This window comes from Vigna unguiculata, chromosome 6, assembly GCF_037176805.1.
Source record: "Vigna unguiculata cultivar grain cowpea cultivar isolate G323 ecotype 2 chromosome 6, ASM3717680v1, whole genome shotgun sequence".
Lineage (NCBI taxonomy): Eukaryota > Viridiplantae > Streptophyta > Magnoliopsida > Fabales > Fabaceae > Vigna > Vigna unguiculata.
In genome coordinates this window covers 35,999,151-36,021,774 of record NC_140797.1, presented here as the reverse complement: position 1 = coordinate 36,021,774, position 22,624 = coordinate 35,999,151, and the positions used below count along the sequence as shown (strand labels likewise).

The following is a 22,624-nucleotide window of genomic DNA, read 5'->3' as shown; positions in this document are numbered from 1 at the left end:
TGCATATATATCACTTTCTCAAAACAATGTTCTGTAAATTGTTTATGGAAAGAAAATGGAAAGAGTTTCTGTGTTTTTTCCTTATTAGAATCGGAATTTCAAAACATGTCACTGGGTTGTTCAAGATGATAAAGTCATATCTGGATCTGTTTTTAATCAACTCATCACATCAAAATTAACTTCTATGCAGTAACTGTCTATCTAATCCAAAGATGTAACGTGGCGAAGAAATAAACAAATAAGATGCTATATATCATATCAAGTGTTTGGACATGCATGCACCTTCTTAGTTAAGAAGTAGATGGATATTTTGGAGAAAAAGTTAGTGGTATATTAATTAATTACCTCTTGAAACAATAAGTGGGGTGAGTTCATTTTTGAGGACCACCCAAGTTACATTACAGCCAAAAATGCATGGCAGTGTACTGCGTGCGTGCCATTAATATTGTTTGTCTGTTTAATTCAGTGCTTTTTCTGCTTTTGACTTTTATCTCCGTAAAAAAGTACAGATGCTTTTTCTTTTTTGTGCCAGAAATAATGTTCAAAGTTGATAAAACAATAACCTGAGGGAGAATCTGCAGATTTGTTAGGGCTTTCGTCGCAATCTAGTTGAGATCAAAGACTCGATTGTGATGTTTCATGCACTTTTGGGACTCATGCATACCTATGTATATATGAAGCCAAGTGGGTTTGCTCTCTAAAATTTGAGTAACTATATTATTAATGGATGTATGACAGTTTTTAATGTTGTTCTGAAATATGAATTTTTCCTTAATTCTTTTGTTTAGATTTTTTTGGATGATCTTTGGTGTTTGACTCTTGAGTGGTTGCACTGTTGGTGCACTTTTGGTCTGATCCTTATTGGTATAGATGGGTTCTGTTTGGTGTTCCATTGATTCATTGTTCCTGTGGAAGCTAGAGTTGGGTATGTTTTATTTAGAATTATTATAACCAATAATCCAGTTTGATCCGACTCGTTTACGAGTGAATCAAAAAAATTTGAACTAGATCTGACCCATCTCAGATCGGTGAATTAAACGGATTAGATTATTTAATTAATAAAAATACTTTTTTTTTTCAGACAAAACTAAATTATAATTTTAATTAAAATCTAAATAAACTTTAATACAATCATAAAAATACAAATTATTTATGTATTGGTTAAAAAAATAATTTAACATGACTCAAATGCAAAGTCTAACTTAACAAAAAAATATTTGTGTGACCCTTCATTTGTGAGTTGGTGAACGAACGGATTCAACCCGGATAAGTCAGGTCAAAATTTAACCCGTATTAAAATTTGTAAAAAATTTCTACCCAACTCAACCCGAATCCATGATGAGCGGGATTCACTCGAATTCTAACTGTGACAATTCTATTTTTATTTATTTTACGTACTTGTTTTGGTTAAGTGGAGAATGAAAAAGGTGTTTACAGCTGACTTATTTTAGTTTGGTTATTAGATATAAGTTCAATAGTTTTATATAAATAATTGTGTTAAATATTTGATAAAATATTAAAATGTATACTTTTTTTAAATTACTGAAATAGAAAAATTTAAAAAAAATAATAATAAATTGTGTAAGTTTGATACGACTTTACTGTAAAGCTATACTAAGATTATTTCATAATATACTAAAATCGTGTCAACTAACGAGCCTTCACTGAAAAAAAAAAATTTTGATTAATGATTAATTTTATTAAAAAATAATTAATTATTAATTATTAATCATTATAATAACTAATTTAAATACTAATTTATAAAATAAAAATTATTGGTAACTAAAATAATTTCAAAAAATTATAATTAATTTATAAATTAATAATTAAAATATTTTATATTATGAATTGATTTTTAAATTCGTCACTAATATTAACTACCTAAATTTTAACTAAAAAAATAATTTCTAAATTAGTCTTTAAGTAAAAATTTGATTTTTAAATTAGCCTCCAAATATTTTTATTTTCATAAAATTGATCACTACTATTTGAAAGTTTTTTTATAATGCTTGTTATTTTTATAATTTTAGAAACAAATTGTCCTATTTTTTCTTTTATCTACATATTCTTATGAATAATTGAACTGATGCTATATTTGACTAATGTATGCCTTAAAGAACATTTAATCTATTAATAAAAGTCGGTGGCATTAATGCACATTTATTCTAGCTGGGACTTGGGAGATGAAAATTTAAAAATAAGAAATTTTGCATAGTAGAAATTTATTTTGATGTGGTTCATGTATTGGTCACAAAGTGACTGTAAATTCTTATAATTATTACCAATGATGAGATGAGTGATGATCTATCTATTTCAACTTTTGGGATGACTTTTTTCTCAAGTGGCAAGAAAGGAATCAAGCGAACAAAGTTCTTTGGGAAAGAATAATTTTCTATCATATCTTTGTACTTAATTTTATTCTGGTCTTACATAAGAATTTTAGTTAAATGTATGAGTATATTATATTATTCACCAATATCTAAAATAAAATTTTATAACACGCTTTTTATGATATTAACAATAGAAGTCAGCGAACATTCTTACTAATATACAAAAAAATAAATTTTCGGTCCATGTCAATATTTTAATTGAGTTTTTATTAAAAAATATTTTTTATTTAATATTAATTTTTTTCTTATAAATTATAAGTGAGTGTGAAAGTGATGTTAATTTGCATGATTACTTAGTATGTGTTTTTTATGAAAAATAAAATAATATTTAATTAATTTTTTAAATCTTCATAAATTTAATTATTTTGAATTAAATTATTTTTGAATTAACCGATATTTCATTCTAAACTCCTTCAAACTCCTCTTATTTCTTCAAATTATTAATATGAATCGAACTCACGATCTTCTTCCTTCTTCATTCTTCTTTTTTTTCTACCTTATCACTCCTATTTTGAATTAAATTGTTAAAAAATTCTGTTTTATCGAATGTTGAAAATCTGTATGTTATCATCAATTACAATTTTCATAAGATGATTTGATTTTTGTTTTAATATTTAATTTATTAAATGATATAATACAATTTTTTAAAATTTCATTTTTTTATTATCAAAGTTTAAATTGCCAGCTATATATGAGAGATTCTGTGGTAAGAAAGCGAATTAGAAGTGATTTTGCACCCTTTGTTGTGCAGCCATATGAGCGATGTAATGAGTTGTTGAATATATTCTTTCTACTTTAAGTTATTGCAGAAAATAGAATAAATTGAAAGCAGCTTGAAGTTGAGACAAGATGAAGTAAGATACAACCTTATTCTGATGAGACAATACGAGGATAGCTATGTTCACTGTTCCATAGCCAGAAAGGATGATACTATATATGGATGTCAAAGGCATAACATGTGTTGGAAAGATGTACCACAAATTTTGGAATATGTTCCACCGGCTGTGCCTTTGCCTTTCCTCTCACATCATATAATATTCATACACATTGATTTAGGTTTTGCATTATCATTTCAAACCACATGCCACTGCTTATTCAACTTCACACTTCTTTCTTCAAACCTTTTAGTTTTTATTATTTTTATTTTTTCAAATTTTCCATTTTTCTTTATTTTCTATTTTAAATATTTTACATTTTTTTCCTTTTTTTTTAATTTAACGGTTTTGATTATTTTTCTTATTTTTTTATTTTTCAGTTTTAATTATTTATTTTTCAGTTTTCGTTATTTGTCCTTATTTTTTAAAATTTATCAATTATCATATTTTTTTGAATTTATCATTATTTTTTTACTAATTTTGTTAGTTATAAAAATTATATTAATTGTTGTATTTTAATTATTAATCAATGTTAAAATATATTAATTTAATGTTTACTTTTATTTCATTAATGTTTTTTTTACTGTTTATACTTCTAATAAATTTAAACTAAAAAATAATCAAAATGAAAAAAAAATGAAGTTGTTTATGAAGACGATTTCATTTTTTTCAAATGAACAAAATGTCTTAACAGAGGACGACATTATTTTTTTACAAAAAAAAAAATAAAGAAATAGGATGGGAATGATGATTTCACTTTCAATGTCGTTCTACTTTTTGACAACTTGATTCATTGTTACACAAAAAAAATAACGAATTTATTTATACAAATTTAACTTGTAATGGAAAAAAAAAAAAACTACACATGGAAAGCACGGGAAGTTCAGGTTATTGGGCGTGAAATTAATGGGATTTCAAGAACAAATATGACAAACCATGTAAGCATAGTTCATAACTGCTGCTCAACAAATTGGAATTCATTATAATCAACTAATTTTCTGCCTTTCATTTAAATTCTTTCAATAATTCTTTCCAATAATTTTCAATAATTCTTGCAAATAAATATAAATAGTAAGTTTGGGTTGATTGTTTGGATTTTGTGCTATTATAACAAGTTAATTCGGTTTAAAACAAATCTAGCAAAATCTAGTATTTCCTCCTTAAAATAACATAATAAAGTGTTTCTATTTTTACTCCTGATAATGAGATAAAAAAAAAACCTAAAAGAGAAAATACAAAAGAACGAACTAAATATAATACGAACCATGTGAGATATTAATACATTACATATATAACAAAAAGATTAATTCATATATAATTTATTAATGGATCAATAATAATTTAATAATGGGGAAAATGAACAGGGATTGCTTTAAGAAATGAATATACCGAATACAAAATATATATGTTATGAGTCTCTGAATAAGTGAAAGGTAAAGGTTCATTGGAATTCATTGTAACAGTAAAGTTGTAAAATTTAATTTTATAAATTATTACTTGTTATTTTCTTAAATGTTAAATACAATTTTTAATCTTTAAATTTTGAAATGAATTTCTTTCTATCACAAACTTTGATTAATTTGATGATGGCATTTCAGACTCACATTAATATGTGGTTTAATACGTACAAAATTTGACATAATTGTATTAAAAGGACAATTATAAATTATTACTTGTTATTTTCTTAAATGTTAAATACAATTTTTAATCTTTAAATTTTGAAATGAAATTGATTAATTTGATGATCAAATAACGTGTCAATGGCATTTCAGACTCACATTGATATGTGGTTTAATACGTACAACATTTAACATAATTGTATTAAAAAGGACAATATCATTTAACATTTGAAAATAAAAATATATAAAAGTTTGAAACATGACAAATTATGATTCCTAGTAGGGTAGGGATATTAATGGGGTGGGTAAGATATGGATAATAGTTCTCTCGTACCCTACCCGCTACATAAATATTTGTCCTGTACCCATAAATTATTTACAAAATTTGTTCTACTCGCGGATATTTACAAAATTATTTAAAAAACAAATAATTAATCATAAATTCAAATAAATTAAAATAAAATACATCACTGTTATAAATTTTCAATAAAGTTCAAATAAACTCAAGTTCATACACGTCTAAATAATTATAAAAGTAAATATAAAATTACGTTTAACACAATAGAAATTCTTTAATTAGTGTTTGAATCAACAAACTCACTTCCACCGACCGGTTACTTCCTGAAAAATAAACAAATAAAAAATCACTAACAATTTATATTGTATTTTAATTTTGAATAAAATATTAAAGAAATTACTAACTTCATCACCTTCATTCACACACACATTATTTGATTCCCAACATTTGATACACCAACGTTAGAGGCATTTTTCACTCTCGTCACCTTCACTGGTTCATTGGGAGTATAAATTCTTTCCGTGGATATGCTAAACAACAAACCAATACATATTTAGATAATTTATATAAATTCGTAGACATCGTAAATTTAGAATATTACAAATGCGAAAAACCAAGTGACTTTTTAATGTTTCTACTAGTTTGTCTAATATAATTAATGATGTTTTCAAAATGAGTGTCCTTACCCAATGGATAATACTATATTAACTTGCCATACCTTCCTCATTAGTAAGAATATTGCCATATAACAATTCACATCACAACAATCAAACAACACATCTCATTTATTTATTTTGGAATCACCTCATTGAAACAATTTTCTCATTCTCATACTTAATTTCCACATAATTTTCTTTACACATAAAGTTTCTATACAAACTCGCTGAACGAGATCACATGAGATTAAGCTTCCCCACTAAGACAAATCTCTTTTTCACTCTCACCGACAGACCTTAGATGTGACATAGAGGAGTCACGACTCCCCAATTTATTTTTATTTAATTTTTCATATGTATTTTAAAATTATTTTTATATTATCATATTATTTATATTAACTTAAAAAAAATAAACTTCATTCATAGTGTTTCCTCACTTTGTCCTTTTGTTTCGTTTTTCTCTTTTATATGTCCACCTCTTTCTTATCTTTTCTTTTATTTTAATTTTCATCTTCAACCTCTCATTCTTTTCAAAATAAATTTGCACGATGAAATTGAGAAGTTAAGAAACATTTTGAATAGATTCATTTTCTATTTTTTATAAATAATTTGTTTTCTTTTTGTATGTGATAAATTTGTCTGATGTGTATCACTCAACTCAAAGGTAATAAATTTATCTTTTTTCTAAATAGGTAAGAAATAATAAATTTATATTAAAAGAATTATAATAAAGAATAAAAAAATCGATTTTTTTTTCTAGAGAAAAACTTGTGATAAAGATAAAAGAATGTATATACGTTAATTAAATCTTATAAATTTCATGTGAATTCACTAATTGAAGAAAATGAAAAACAACTTTCTAAAATTTTTATAATTACATGTACTGAATTAAAAAATCTAATTTGACATTTCTGTCGAAGTTCCGTTTCTATGTTATTTCTTACAGCTCTTTACAACACCGAGACACAAAATTTGATATTTTTTTAATAATTATTATAAAATTCTATTTTTTTAATCATGTTTTTATTATAATAAAGACATTAATATATGTTAACAATAGTAAAATAATATTATAAAAAGTAAATTTATAGAACATTCAAATGTTGTCGATTGTAAAAGTAATATTCAGATTATCTACTATAAATATAAGAACCCAAACTGGTAGGGATAATACCATTATACCCATCATTAATTTCTCGACACCTGTCCATTAGGTTGGTTTTTTTGTCATTCTTTGATTTTTCGGGTTCTGCTTAGAAGTCCAAATCTTTCCCTCCTGTTACTGCAGCTGAGTTGAAAGATTTCATTTCAAGTCAGACTGTATTCTTCGGTAGCTTCCATTATACTCTTTCGTTTATTCATTTTTAAATTTCCTTTCATTGTCTCTCACTGTTTATCATTTCTCTCTTCTATCTTCCTCACAGTTTATCATTTCTCTCCGAAGTTGGTGCTTGGTTTGTGTTTATCTTCGTCAAACTGTAGGATTCAACTTTTTCATAATCATCTATACCTTTGTGTTTTCTGTGCTTCATGAATTTTTTTTGTTTTATTGTTCTTTACCCTAGGTTTTCGTTTAGTTTATTTGAAGTTGAACTTCAGTTGTTGTCATTTTTTGTGTTGTTTCTAAATCTGTCTTCTTTGTTCATCTTTCTTAAAGTTTACGTATGGTTTTTATATTATGGTTACTTGATGCTAAAATTTTCTTATTTCCGTTCTCCGTAACGATGGTCTGTTTTGTTATATTTGCACTATAGTTATGATATTTTTTTTTGTTCACCATTATGCTCTGTTTTCCGTTAAAGTTATTGTTTTTATGATTATGCTTTACTTTATTATTGAAGTATAGGTTTTTATTGTGTGATAGTTCAATGTATTTCTATTGATGATATGTTTTTTTTTTCGTAGGTCGTAATGGCAAAGAAGTTGGATATGATTAAAGATATTGATGGCAGGAGGGAGACCCTGAAACTTGGTGTGAGAGTGCTTGATTTGTGGTATATTCATAACCGCGAATCCAATGTGCACCTTGAAATGATTTTGATTGACCAAATGGTAATAATAATGTATTCTTTCTTTTTTGTTTGATTGTGTTTGAGAATGTTGTATTTATTGGTTGTTGGTTTTGCATATCGTTTGTTAGGGGGACAAGATACATTGCATAGTTAAGAAGGACGAATTTGATATCTGGGATGGTAAGTTGAAGGAAGGCGATACATATATCATGCACAATTTCAAAATTGTGAAAAATGATGGTCAGTATAGAGTGTGTGACCATCCTTTTAAATTGTTGTTTATCGGAGCCACCTCTGTTCGTCCCCAACCCATTGCAAATATACCCAATAGTGTTTACCAGTTTCGGAGCATAAAAGAGGTAGTGGCCAGTAATTTCTCTCCAGATTTGTTGATTGGTATGTACTATGAGAATGATCTTATTTCCTTTATTTAGGCAAGTCTGATGTTGTAATTATTCTTGCTTATAATTTGTAATCTTTATGATTTCAGATTTGATCGGTTGGGTAGATAACGTCAAAGCTAAGGCACAATCTAAAAACGTTGTTTTTAGTTTGATGGATCTGAGGTAATCACGTTATGATGATTATTTTGCGAGGACATCTTATTTCTTTTAATACCCGTTCGTTTAACCCAATTCTTCATATACAGTGGTGGAGTAGTTTCTTGTACGTTATGGGATGAATATTGCAAAAAATTTTTAGAAAGGTATAATGACAATCCAAATTCTAACAAGTTGGTTCTCATTCTTACTCAAGCCAAAGTTAAAGCAGCTACAGGTACTTATGCCGTTATTTTATTATGGTATGTTAAAAAGATATTTGTTTTGTTCCTGAATAATTTTGGTTTCAATAGGGGAATGGCCAGTGTCTGTGTCCAATACATGGAATGGGACAAAATTACTTATGGATGATGCTATTCCCGAAATTACACAATTCAAACAACGGTTAAATGAGTAATCATCGTGTCTTTGTTTCAAATTTATGTAATATATCTACATGATTAGGTATAAGTAATGTAATAATTCAATTGCAAATAATTGTTTTATGATTACTTATATTTCAGAATGTCTGCTGATGACTTAACAATTATGAGTCAATCTGGAAGTCAATTGACTCAGTCCTCCCAATACAGTGATGCTGAAAGGTTTGTTTATAAATGTTTGGTGAAGAGCGTATCTGAAATTCCATTGATTAAAAAGGTATGTTTATAAACAAACTTATGCATTGTTTTGATTATATAGTAGTTTTTTTCGATGTTTGACATTTCATGGTCATTTTTTCGATATTTGACTATATTGGACCCTCTGCAGGAAATGATATGTGTAACTGTGGCCACAACCACTAAGTTTAGTCTTGATAACGATGGGTGGTACTACTTGGTTTGTAATCATTGCAACAAAAGAACTAATGAAACTGGTCCTTTCAAATGCACCTATTGTGATCAAGACAACAACATGCCGACGTTGAAGTTTGTATTTAATTTTATATTCAGTCAACTTTATATGCTCATGTTTTTGTATTTTATTTGTTATAATGTTCGAAATGTTTATAGGTATAAACTTCAGTTGCAAGTTTGTGATGATGCGTTTAATTATGCCAACTTCGTGGTGTGGGATCAAAAATGTAGAAACATTATTGGTATTTCCGCTGAAGAATTGCAAAAGAAAATGATCAAGGTTAATATTATCATCATCAGTCTCATTAGTTGCTTTGTCATTGATATGAAATTGTTTTTGTTTTCATTTTTTAATTAGGTGGGCGAAGATGATCCTAAGTGCTTTCCCGATGAGTTGGATGTAATGTTAGGTTGTACTCTCGCTTTCAAACTTCGAACCCAACCAAGGAACAAATTTGCGTCTGTCATTAAAGTGTCTGACTTACCTGAAATAATCAATTACATTAAGAAGCTTATACAACCCGTAAGTGTAAGTATTTCCAATAATGTTTCTTTGCAATACTTCATATTTGGCTTTAAATTATACTCTTTATTCAATATGATATTATTGTAATTATTTTGTATTTGATAGCTTGGTGAGTGCAGTCATAAGAACATAATTGATCTAGGAGGTGATACTTCCACTGGAATGGTAAGTCCTTTTATAGTAGTTTATTTTTTCTTCTATATATTGATTCGTTTTGTAAAGATCCAAGTTCATAAAGTTCATTTAATATTATTGTTTGTCAATGTTATTTGGTTAGATTGTTGATTTTCGTTCAAAAGGAGTTTGTAATTTAGCAGCAAACAGTGATCATGACTTGGTAATTATTTTTTTATTTATTAAATTGTTTCTTTTGAATTTTTTTGAACGTATAATAATGTACTTGTAATTTAAAAATTCATGCAGATGAGTTTGAGTGGAACAGCTGACAATGATCCTGATAATTCATCTTTGGGTACTCCATCAAAGAGAATCGTTCCAAATAGTGGTGTATCTGTACAATCGTCTGAAGACATAGAGTCTGGTGAACTATCAGCTACCAAGCCCATGAAGACTATCAAGCAAGAGATCGACTGATTGGACTGTGTTTTGGTTTTTTGTAATTTGATGAATTAATAATTTCATCACTTTTGATAAATTATGTTAATTATCGTTACGACTGATAAAGTACTTTATTATTAATCAATCGTAGAACGGTAAAAGAACTTTTGTTGTATCTGCTTTCCTATCCTATTACACATAACGTTATTATCATTTAAGTGACATTATTAATTGAGTTTTGTCGTTCTTTTTTTAGTCAAATTGAACAGAAACTTTTTGGAACAAATTAAGGATAACTTTGGCTTAAAAGGCTTTTGATGTAATCATCTTTTACATGATATAATTTACGTCACAAAGAGTTAGTTTAATTGGTTTAATGATGATACTTGGAAGCTACTATAACCAATAACACTAATGTACTATAAACAATAACACTGATTGGAAACAAATAAGTAAACTACTATAAACAATAACTAACTGGAATCAAAATATATAATCTACTATAAAATATAACACTAATGTACTACAAACAATAACACTCATTTGGAACAAAATTAGTAAAGTACTATAAACAATTATGTAACTAGAATCAAAACATATAATCTACTATAAACAATAAGCTTCATTGGTTACAAAATAAGTTATAAGTTTGTCATTACTTTTAAATTCCATAAGCATCCATTAAATGTATTCCAAAACATATATAGGAAACTAAGATACTGTTACATAACAGTTTAAACTTAATCCTTCCTAACATTAATAATATTTGATCGATTTATATCGACCCCAAAAGTTATAACATCTCCGGCTTGGAATCCATTTGCAGCACAGAATTTCTTCCATCCACAACTTAAAAAGCATTCGTGTGTCCTTTTCTTGGCCCATCTTACGGTGCATGACCAAGAACCGCCATTCCTATTGCGAAGTTCATGATTTTTCCTGTTCTTTACCAACGCTTTTGAAGCAAACTCGGAATCCAAGTACTGAAAAATTACATTACAATGTATTAAAAATCTAATAAACGACTTAAAGGAAAGTATAGAATCTTCAAAAATCATACCAGTGAAGAAGAATTAACATCATAGTCGGTTAAATTCTTGGTCGTTTTGTAGTAAAAATCTCTTTCTAAACCATCTTCCTCATTTATGGTAGGTTCATCTTTGATCAAATCCAAGGAATAAATGACTTCATTTCCCGTCAAAGAGAATATCCTAAACAAGAATTTGCGATCCCCTATAAAATTCAGACGCATAACGTGATCCTCACGTAGATCATAATTGGTTACCATTTTTTCTAATCCGTGTCTAGCAAATATCCTTCCCGTGTAAGATCCCTCAATGAAAACTTCATAATTCTTGCCCACGGGATCTACCATCTCAACTTTCTGGTACATATCTGGATTTGAGGAGTCAAATATTGGTCCCCAGAAATGGGAAAAGGCATCATCGAAAATGATAGATCCCTGATTCACAATTGGAATATGAATTATGATGAAATTAATGTAAGTACAAAATTTTGTCAACTTAAAATTAGTAAAAATCAGTAATTTAAAAATATTTACCTGTTCCAGTGGAAAATCTACGCAGAAACAGGTGAAGAACTTTACTGATCTCAGAGGTTTAGGAAACCGAGTTTGTTGATTAGGAATAGGGTAATTAATTTCAGTCCAATCCTAGTCGAAAACCCTAAAATGAAACAAGTTTCCTCCTGCATAACGAACAGTTATAAAATATAGAAGCCTTAAGTTATACATTTTTGCTAACAGAAAACCTGCAGGGAACTTTCTTTCAGCCAATAATGGTTCATTCAGTTGTATCTCGAATGCATTTCCTTCTGGATCTATAAATGTGCAGCATTGCAAACCAATTTCTTTCTCCCAATAAACAAAGAAGGGCTTTTCAAAGGCAACATAGTCCTGCCAAGTATCAATTACAGTATTATAAGTCTTTGAACATTACCCCTGACAACCATATTCCAAAGACAAATTGTCAACCTAATTCAGACCACATTGGAAGAATATTAACTTTCCGACTAACAATTTTTTGGGGAATTTGTAAAAAACCGACCAACAATAACACATGAATGAAAAAGGACATTAATTTATAATCTAACAAAAAAAATGGACGACTAAACTTCAAAACCATATAAACTGACCGCAAAAATGATGTTAAAAAAAAAATAACGAAAAATACTGGAAATGACTTACCTTGATGGGATTAAGAACCGATAGCCAACACGGATGGAAGTTGCTAAGGCTTGCAGAAGAAGACGAACCCATTGCAAACCGAAACTTGCAGAAGTTTTAGAGACTGATTTTCGAAGATTTGCTTGAAATCTAAACGGCATACTTATATATAATATATAATAAAAAAAACCGACATCTTAATTACATTGTCATTATTATTGTATATGAACTCGGAATGTGAACGGCCAGTATATATTTTCTATCCATACACTATTGCGTATAACTATATATATATTTCATTATATTGTCTATATATATAAATATTAGCTTTTTTAATTGACGGCAATCAATAGTGTTGCATTAAATTAAGACGACTGTACTCATTGCACTACAATGTACTTTAACTCTGTAATGACCCTACTATACTCATTGCATGAACAACTTTTCATTAATTGGACAAGACATATTATTGAAATCCAGATGTAAGGGAAATTAATGGACTTTCATTTCGCGCCATTATTGTTGCATACACAATGAAGATAATTAACCATCAAAAACAGATTCAACTAGCTTCAAACATAAGATTACTCCCAATGTATCGGACAGAAGCTATTCAATACAACATCTCCAAACTTCCAATGAATCAAGATCTCATTTACAACATGCATACAGGTATCACTTTTTTAAGTTCTGATTTTTTCCAAAATGAATAATATATCATTGCTTCATTAATAAAGACTTTGATTTTCAGTACATTGTAATATTTGTAATATTGTTTTGAAATGCAGTTACTTGATATCAATTATCTTAATAATGGAGGACGAAAACTCTTCCTACATTTGTTCTGCAAATGCACGATCAAAAAGAAAAACCATACTCAAAGAGAAGAGGATTAACAAGGAAAATAATCAGCAATGCACACCGTCATTCAACTATCAAGCCAAAAGAAGAATGTTTACCCCATTCTGTGATGTGACAACTAATATTCTCAATCAAGAAAGTACACAAAATTGTTATGAGGAATCAAATGAAGGAAATAGTCATACATATGCAGATCATACCATTTCACTGCGACAAAATTTGTTGCAAAAGTTTCATATAGTTGGTTCAAGGGAAACAATTCAGAGTCATTCCTATTTGTATAGAGGAACGTCTTCTCAGCAAAATGCAATACCTCAGACTGAGTCTTCTATCGGTGAACCTGTTGAAGAAAATGCTAATACATTATCTGATGATGTTACTGAAGGTACCATTGTCATATTATAACAAAAAGAACTCAAATATTTGGTTAACTTAATTAATCATCATATATGTTTGGAATAATATATGCAACTTCAATCATCAAATTTGGTCTATGAATGCAGATGAAATTATTGCTACTGTTATGGCAACTGATTATCCCAGTAGTTCAGCAGAGAGATATGATATCTAATCCTATATGAATGTGTTATTACATTCCATGATTAAATTAAATTGCTGATGACTTTCGTATTATTTCACTATTTATGCAGATATAGGAGATCCAGTTTTCATATGTAGACATTGTAAAGCCCAAATGTGGTACCAAGAAAGAATAGACAAACATGCACACTCTGCTAATCCAAAGTTTCAATTGTGTTGTGGTAATGGAAAAATTCAGTTGCCCCTTTTGAATGATCCCCCAATTGTAATGCAAAAACTGCTATTTGAATCCAATTCAATACAGTCTAGAAATTTTCAACAGCATATTAGAACATATAATATGATGTTTGCATTTACATCACCTGGAGCCAAAATTGATAACACATACAGCAATGGTCATGGTCCTCCTAATTTACGAATACAAGGCCAAGTTTGTCATAGAATTGGAAGTCTTTTACCACCTGTTGGAGAAGTACCAAGATTTGCCCAACTCTACATCTACGACACTGAAAATGAAATTCACAACAGAATACAATCATTAAGGTAATTCTACTTAACCAATATACTTCAATCGAAAACTTGTACAACTTAAGGCAATTTCAAATTATTGTTTTGTTTTAGGAACGATAACAAGGTTGATATCGAAATTGTAAAGAAGCTAACGGACATGTTAGATGAACACAATGTTCATGCAAAATCTTTTAGAATGGCAAGAGATCGCTATCGGGAGAAAGAATTTACGAATCTGAAACTAAGACTTATTGCTGATAGAACTAAGGATGGAAGGATATACAATACTCCTAATGTTTCAGAAGTAGCAGTCTTAATTGTTGGTGACGTTGACAGTGCTTCTCCAAGGGATATTATAATGGAAAACAGAAGTGGAAAGCTGCAAAGAATTAATGAGTTGCACACCAGTTACCTAGGATTTCAATATCCTTTACTATTTCCATATGGTGAAGATGGATATAGACATGATGTTACGCATCGCGATATCAGTAGTGGGAACAATTCAAAGAGGAACCGCCTAACAATCAGAGAATGGTTTTGTTTCAGAATTCAGACAAGACAGAATGAAGCCCAAACAGTACTTAGATCAAAGAGATTGTTTCAACAATTCGTGGTTGACGGTTATACTATGATAGAATCTGAACGGTTGTCCTTTATTAGGAATAACCAATCAAAGCTTAGAGTGGATAAGTACAATAATCTTTCTCAAACAAGTTCAAATATCCATGAAGAAGGATCAAGCAAGGGAAAAAGAGTTGTTCTACCATCCACTTTCGTTGGAGGCACAAGATTTATGAATCAATTGTATTTTGATGGAATGGCCATTTGTAGTTATGTTGGTTTTCCAGATTTGTTTCTAACTTTCACATGCAATCCCAAATGGCCTGAGATTCGCAGGATACTGTCTAACCTAAATTTGACACCATCTGATAGGCCAGACTTGATCTCAAGGGTATTCCGAATTAAATTCGATCAACTTCTTACAGACTTAACCAAAAATCATTTACTTGGAAAGGTTATTGCATGTGAGGATTACACTAAAACTACAAAGCTGTTATATGTTAATAATTCTAATTACAGGTTATAACTTGATATGTTTTCAATGCAGATATGTACACTATTGAATTCCAAAAACGTGGTCTGCCACATGCACATCTACTTCTCTTCTTGCATTCCAGTTGCAAATATCCAACTACGCAAGATATTGATAGGGTTATTTCAGCTGAAATACCATGTCCTAAACAAGAACCAAAACTATATGAATGTGTGAAAGATCACATGATTCATGGGCCATGTGGATTACCAAACAAATCTCTGCCTTGCATGAAAAATGGAAAGTGCTCTAGGTTTTATCCAAAGATGTTTCAAGAGACAACTGCTATTTCTGAAGATGGATTCCCACACTACCGCAGACGCAATAATTCAATATGTATTGTCAAGAATGACATTTGCTTAGACAACCGTTCAGTGGTTCCATACAACTCCAAGTTGTTGCTTAAGTATGAAGCTCATATCAATGTTGAATGGTGTAATAGAAGTACCTCCATAAAGTACTTATTCAAATACATTAACAAGGGTTATGACAGAATTACAGCAGCTATAGTGGATAACAACAACCAATCTTCAGGTTCGGCCAAAGATGTAGATGAAATCAAGCAGTATGTTGATTGTAGATATATATCACCCAGTGAAGCATGTTGGAGAATATTTTCATTTCCTATTCACGGAAGAAATCCAGCTGTAGAAAGACTATTTTTTCATCTTCCTGGTGAGCAGTCAGTCTACTTCAAGGATGACGACTATATTGACGATATACTAGGAAAACCTACAGTTGCAGAATCTATGTTTACAAGCTGGATGGAGTGCAATAAAACGCATGAAGATGCAAAGACTTTAACATACCCACTTTTTGTTTCAAAGTTTGTATATGTCAAAAAGGATAGATGTTGGAAACCAAGGAAAAAGGGCAACACAATTGGAAGACTCATTTGGGTGCCACCAACAGCAGGTGAACTTTTCTATCTTAGGAGAATGCTTACAGTAATCAAAGGGCCATCATGTTACAAAGACATTAGGACAGTCAACAACATAGTGTATCCAACTTTTAGAGATGCCTGCCAAGCGTCTGGATTCTTAGCAGATGATAATGAATACATAGAAGCTATAACAAAAGCAAAAGATTGGGGATCTGGTCACTTCCTAAGAAAACTATTTGTAACTATGTTAGTTTGTGATAGTCTTAATAGACCGGATCAAGTATGGGAAAAGACGTGGCATTGGTTGTCTGATGGAATACTACACAGAGAAAGAATAATAGCTGCAAATCCAGGTATATTTAAAATAGTACCCAACTTATTTTTTCATTGATCGCCAAAATACATCTTAGTAATTGTCATATTATTTATGCAGAATTGCAACTTAGCAATGACACCTTGAAAAATTTAACTTTATCTGAAATTGAAGACCTTCTTCTCAAAAATAGGAGAAGTTTGAAACAGTTTCCTTCAATGCCTTATCCTGATGCTTTTGCAACAACTAATTGTGGTAATAGATTGATATACTCTGAACTAGATTATAACATCGCTGAACAACATAACCTATTTGAAAGGAACTTCAATTCGATGACAGGTTAGTAGTTCAAATATAATTTTATCGTACATGATTAACGAAATAATTACAATGACTTGTGTTACAATTATTATATCCACCATTACCTTATTTCATGTTACAGTTGAACAAAAGAACATATTCAAAATGGTAAATGAGGCCGTTATGAAGAACAATGGTGGAATGTTTTTCTTGTATGGATATGGGGGCACAGGAAAAACTTTTATGTGGTCAACATTATCATCAGCACTGCGGTCACAGGGAAAAATAGTCCTCACAGTGGCATCAAGCGGAATAGCATCACTTTTGTTACCCGGTGGACGAACAACACATTCTAAATTTAGAATTTCGATTCCTATACTTGAAAATTCCATCTGTAACATTGAACAAGGTTCTGATGTTGCCCACCTATTAAGAGTAGCTCATCTTATAATATGGGATGAAACACCAATGGCACACAAATTTTGTTTTGAAGCGCTGGATAGAACATTAAAAGACATTATGAAAGATGATCCAACATGTAATTCAGTTTTTGGAGGAAAAGTAATTGTATTTGGAGGTGACTTTAGACAGATTCTACCTGTCATTCCTAGAGGAAGTCGATCAGATATAGTGCATGCTACAATTAATGCGTCATACCTATGGAATCACTGTCAGGTATTGACATTGTCCAAGAACATGAGACTTATGCAATCAGGACTGCACAAATCTACAGCAAAAGAAATTGAAGAATTCTCTGATTGGATTGTTAAACTCGGAGATGGAAAGTTGTCTGAACCAAATGATGGAGTGGTTGAAATCGAAATACCACATCAATTTCTGATAACAGAATTCACTGATCCTCTTCAAGCAATTGTGGATTCCACTTATCCACAACTAATTCAAAATTACAGTGATAAAAACTATCTAAAGAGCAGAGCAATATTGTCCAGTAGAATCGAGACTGTCGATGAAATCAATGACTATATTTTGTCATTGATACCAGGTAAAGCATTTTCTATTCGGCAAATGCATTATATACTATAACACATGCAACAACAAGAAAAATAACAATAATACTGTTTTGCAGGGGACCACAAAGAATATCTTAGTGCAGATTCAATTGATAAATTTGATAATTTCACAAATGATGACATGGATATCATTACACCAGAATTTCTAAACTCATTGACTGTTTCAGGATTGCCAAGTCATAACATCAAACTCAAAATTGGATCACCCATAATGTTATTGAGAAATTTGGATCAGTCTGAGGGTCTGTGCAACGGAACCAGATTAATTATTACAAGACTGGCAAATCATGTCATTGGTGCAAGACCTATTACAGACAACAACAATGGAAATGAAGTATATATACCTAGAATGTCTATGTCCCCATCCTAGTCCCCATGACCATTCAAGCTAATTAGAAGGCAATTTCCAATCATGTTATCCTACGCCATGACAATAAACAAATCTCAGGGACAATCATTAGGTTCGGTAGGATTATACCTACCGACACCAGTATTTAGCCATGGTCAGTTATATGTTGCAGTTTCTAGGGTTCAGTCTAAATCAGGATTAAAGATATTAATCCATGATAAAGAAAAAAGACCTTTGTCTCATACAACAAATGTTGTTTTCAAGGAAGTCTTCCAGAATGTGTAAATGGAAGCAACCTATATCTTTATTACTGTAATATGTCTCAACATTATATAGTACATGCACCTCTCTATATCTATTCCAGATCTACAATACGAAAAAAAAAAACATAACAAGAAATATAACAAAATCAAAAAAATACACAATTTTTATAAAACATTATTCGTCTTGCATTTTTTAAAACAAAAAAAGACATATCGATAGTTATTAAAAATGAAAATGTCGAACGAAATGAAAACCAAAAGTTACCTGTTCTTGCGTCTTCCACTTCACTTGCTTCCCCCTCTTCGTTCTCCCCATCTTCATGTATTAATGATATAATAGTATGGATACCCAAAAACGATTCCCTATCATTTAAAACAACACCAACCAACAACGCAACAATCAAAATTACTAATTTGACCCTATTGACACCTAATTAATTTCTATATACACCACCACTATTTCAATACCCGTATTAAAACTATAATACGCATGTCAAAATACGCTACACTTTTATATTGCAACCATATCCCCCACAAAACACCTTCCTCTTAAAAATGGTCGTTTACGAATGCCAGAATCGAAATACATTATGACATTATAAATTGTTATATTCAACTCATATTGTTAAGATGAGTTTAAGTTAACCATTACACATTCATTTGTCAAAATACATTCCGTTTGTTGTTATAATCAATCGGTTCATCTATCTATTCATCATTTCATCACTTCATCTATATATTCATTCTAACAGTGTAATCAATTATCGTAAAACCTCATTATTATAATAAAAAAATTTTACTCTTTCATTTTTAAAAAACCAATACTTTTCTTACAACAGCTGACAAACAAAAATCCAACCATTAAGTACGACAAAACGAAATTATTATCCATTACTATACATCAAAAATTCTAAGTTTCAGAAACCATTTACTTAATCCACCAAAATAAAGATATCCATACATACCAAACCAAAAATGTGAACATAATTAAAGTACTTGCGCCACACTTCCACACAAATGTTATCACATAACTTTATATTTAGCGTTACCAATCTAAAGTCAAAAAACAACCTAAACTTTAGTAATTATTATTGTTTTGTCGTCATCTTTCTGAACTTCCACCTTGATAGAGTCTCCAACGCATAAATTATTTTCACTGACAAATCTCTTCCATCCCAAACCCAGATAACATTCAGATTTTGATCTTGCAACCCATCTAATTGAACATTCCCAGCTGTTTCGATTGCCATTTGATAGAATATACTTCTCCTTAGACCTCGACAATGCAGATCCACCAAACGAAGCGTTGAGATACTGAAAACAACAATTCAAATTGTTAACAAATTAACTCAACAATAAAATCAATACTAAAAAACAATACTGCCATTAAAGATATAAATAACAGTACCAGCGACGATGAACGAACATCGTAATCAGTCAAACACTTGACCAACGAATAATCTGCACCACAGTCAGCAAGATCTGAACCAACATTGGCACTACGAGAACAGGACCCACCATTTATGTTATAATCAATCTCCATTCCTTCTATAGAAAACAACTTATACAGGAAAACATTCTTCGAAACATAATTCAGATGCAAGTACACTTCATCTTTCAAATTGTAGTACTTAAACATCTTTCCAATACCACCACGAAAAATAGTTGTACCATTTGGTTTCACATCAAACTTAAACTTAAAACTTTTATAACACGGATCTATGAACTGCATCTCTTCACCATATATTAATTTCTTCTCCCAGAATAAATGAAAATATGCATCCAAGCAAATCATAGACTGCATTCCGAAAAAAATTAAATATTAGATTGGAATAAAGATATACAACAAGAAAAAAGAAATTAATGAGCTTGGAAAGTTAACCTCTGTGGGACCTAACTTCACCCGAAATGAAGACAAGAACCTGGACCACACTAAATCTTCCTCTGCAATGTAACTATTACCTAAACCAGGATATTCGATCTCAGTCCAGTTTGTGTCAAAAATTCTGATTCGGAAATATCGATCACCACAGAACAAGGTACATATATAATGCAAGTCTTCCAGTTCGTAGAAATCTTCAAAAACATATGGAACTCGAAAAATCCCCTTACTAATCAAATCGTTCTCGAACTCAAAGTTCATAACATTTCCCATTGGATCGGTGAAATAGTTCGTTCCAATAACCAACTGCTTACCCCATTCAACCATAAAACCTTCTTCAAAATCCCCAAAGCCCTGCAATGCCCAAACATGCAACAACAAACCCATATACAACATGCATGTCAGAAAAATTAACCAAACTAAGCATTAATGTCATTATCAAAACCATTAAAAAGACAACGAAAGAATACATCAAAACAAGAAAAGGTACGCAAAAACATATATATAAACAATATTCATAACGCATATCAATCGCAAAACTCACTGATTACTTACGTCACCAGGAGTTAGCAAGCAGATGGAGTTCTGGAACAAATTCTTGAAGCTGTATCTACAGCAAGACGACATCTTCAACCACCAAAGAACCAGCCGACCAAAGAACGAAAAAAATCTTACGAAACCTATGCCTTTTTCAATAATATCTGACCATCGCAAAATATAAAACTACACCTCAAAATCTTACGAAACCTATCGCAAAATATAAAACTGCACCTCAAAATATCTAACCATGTAATTATTACTGATTAAAATATATATTAAAATATATCTGACAAAGTATTAATTACTGACTAAAATATATATTAAAATATTTCGCAAAGCAGAAAAAAAATCCCGTGCGTATGCACGGGTCTGGTGCTAGTTTGTTAGAAAAATATTTATATGTTGGTAACAGTAAACTAACATTTAATAAATATTTAGAATATCATGAATATTAAAACTAATAAATTTATATCATCATCCTACTGATCGAATTTTATGTTCTTCACTTAATTATGAAATTATAAGCTCTTCCTACCTTTTAAAAAATGTTCAATATACATTTACCGTTTATTTAATTTTTTTTTCCAAACAATAGTAAATTCAAGGTTGAAAAGGCTTAAATTATAAATTGCTGAAGTTATAAATATACCGGGGCACGGCCCATTACAAGGTAGATGCACAAGAAAAGGCTGTTTCGTTTTACAACTTCGTTTTTTCTTCTTGGACTATAAAATTAAGAAATCCTTAATTTGTCTTCATAAAAATTATTCCTACACCTCATTATTTTAATATGTTTCGAATTATATAATTTAAAAGTAAATTTTAAACCTGAAAATATATATTTCAATTCATAATACAAAATCTTTCAAAAGAATAAATTCTGAAATATATATTTTAAAGCATATTTTTTAATAAAATATTTAAAAGAAATTATATTTGAAATATGTATTCTAAAAAAATGTTTTCAAATTTAAAAATATATTTTTAAATATATTTCCATGTTAAAAAGGTATAAATATATTTTATACTGATTATTACAGAGTTAGTAGGAGGATCAACCCACAACTTTTCCCTTCTCCCATTTGTTTTTAATCTTATCAAAATAAGCCAGCTTATTAATCCTTGTTAGTTTAGTAAGTATTCTTATCTTCCATTTGTTTTTTTATAATATATTTTGATCTACTTTTTTTATTTACTTTTAACTTACTATTTTAATCATTCTTAAATTATTATATCATATCATTATAAAATTAAAATAAATAATTAATAAATAAAAAATTGTTAAAATATCATTATTTCTAAAACATCCGACAGTAGTGGAGTAAAGAAAAAAAATGATATTTCAACCCAGTATTGTAATCACTGTTAGATCATCTATTTTGATTATTTTTAGTGATGTGATGTGATGATCTAATAATAATTGAAGCAGTGGATTAAAAATGGATAAAAAAAAGTCGATTAAAGTATCATTGTACAAGAAAAAAACGCGGAGTAGAGATCCCCTACCTCTTTCTTCGTCAGATTCCGCAACGGAGGTGTAGGTG

General features: G+C 29.9%; 2 protein-coding genes across 2 annotated transcripts; both read left to right on the top strand.

Annotated features, from left to right (window-relative positions):
• The first annotated feature begins 7,749 nt into the window (after positions 1 to 7,749).
• LOC114188508 (replication protein A 70 kDa DNA-binding subunit C-like) lies at positions 7,750 to 10,366 on the top strand. Its single transcript, XM_028077081.1, has 12 exons — positions 7,750 to 7,890; positions 7,979 to 8,246; positions 8,341 to 8,416; positions 8,500 to 8,627; positions 8,704 to 8,794; positions 8,914 to 9,049; positions 9,161 to 9,318; positions 9,403 to 9,526; positions 9,605 to 9,769; positions 9,878 to 9,937; positions 10,050 to 10,109; positions 10,196 to 10,366. Exons 1-12 carry the CDS (start codon positions 7,750 to 7,752, stop codon positions 10,364 to 10,366), a joined length of 1,578 nt encoding a protein of 525 aa, XP_027932882.1.
• A 3,653-nt stretch (positions 10,367 to 14,019) lies between these two features.
• Positions 14,020 to 18,680, top strand: LOC114188506 (uncharacterized; the record flags this gene model as incomplete). Its single annotated transcript, XM_028077079.2, is given in 6 exon segments — positions 14,020 to 14,459; positions 14,538 to 15,451; positions 15,535 to 16,755; positions 16,836 to 17,054; positions 17,158 to 18,018; positions 18,103 to 18,680. Coding segments are annotated over 6 exon segments (4,233 nt in total), but the record flags the coding sequence as incomplete, so codon positions are not given.
• Positions 18,681 to 22,624: the final 3,944 nt, after the last annotated feature.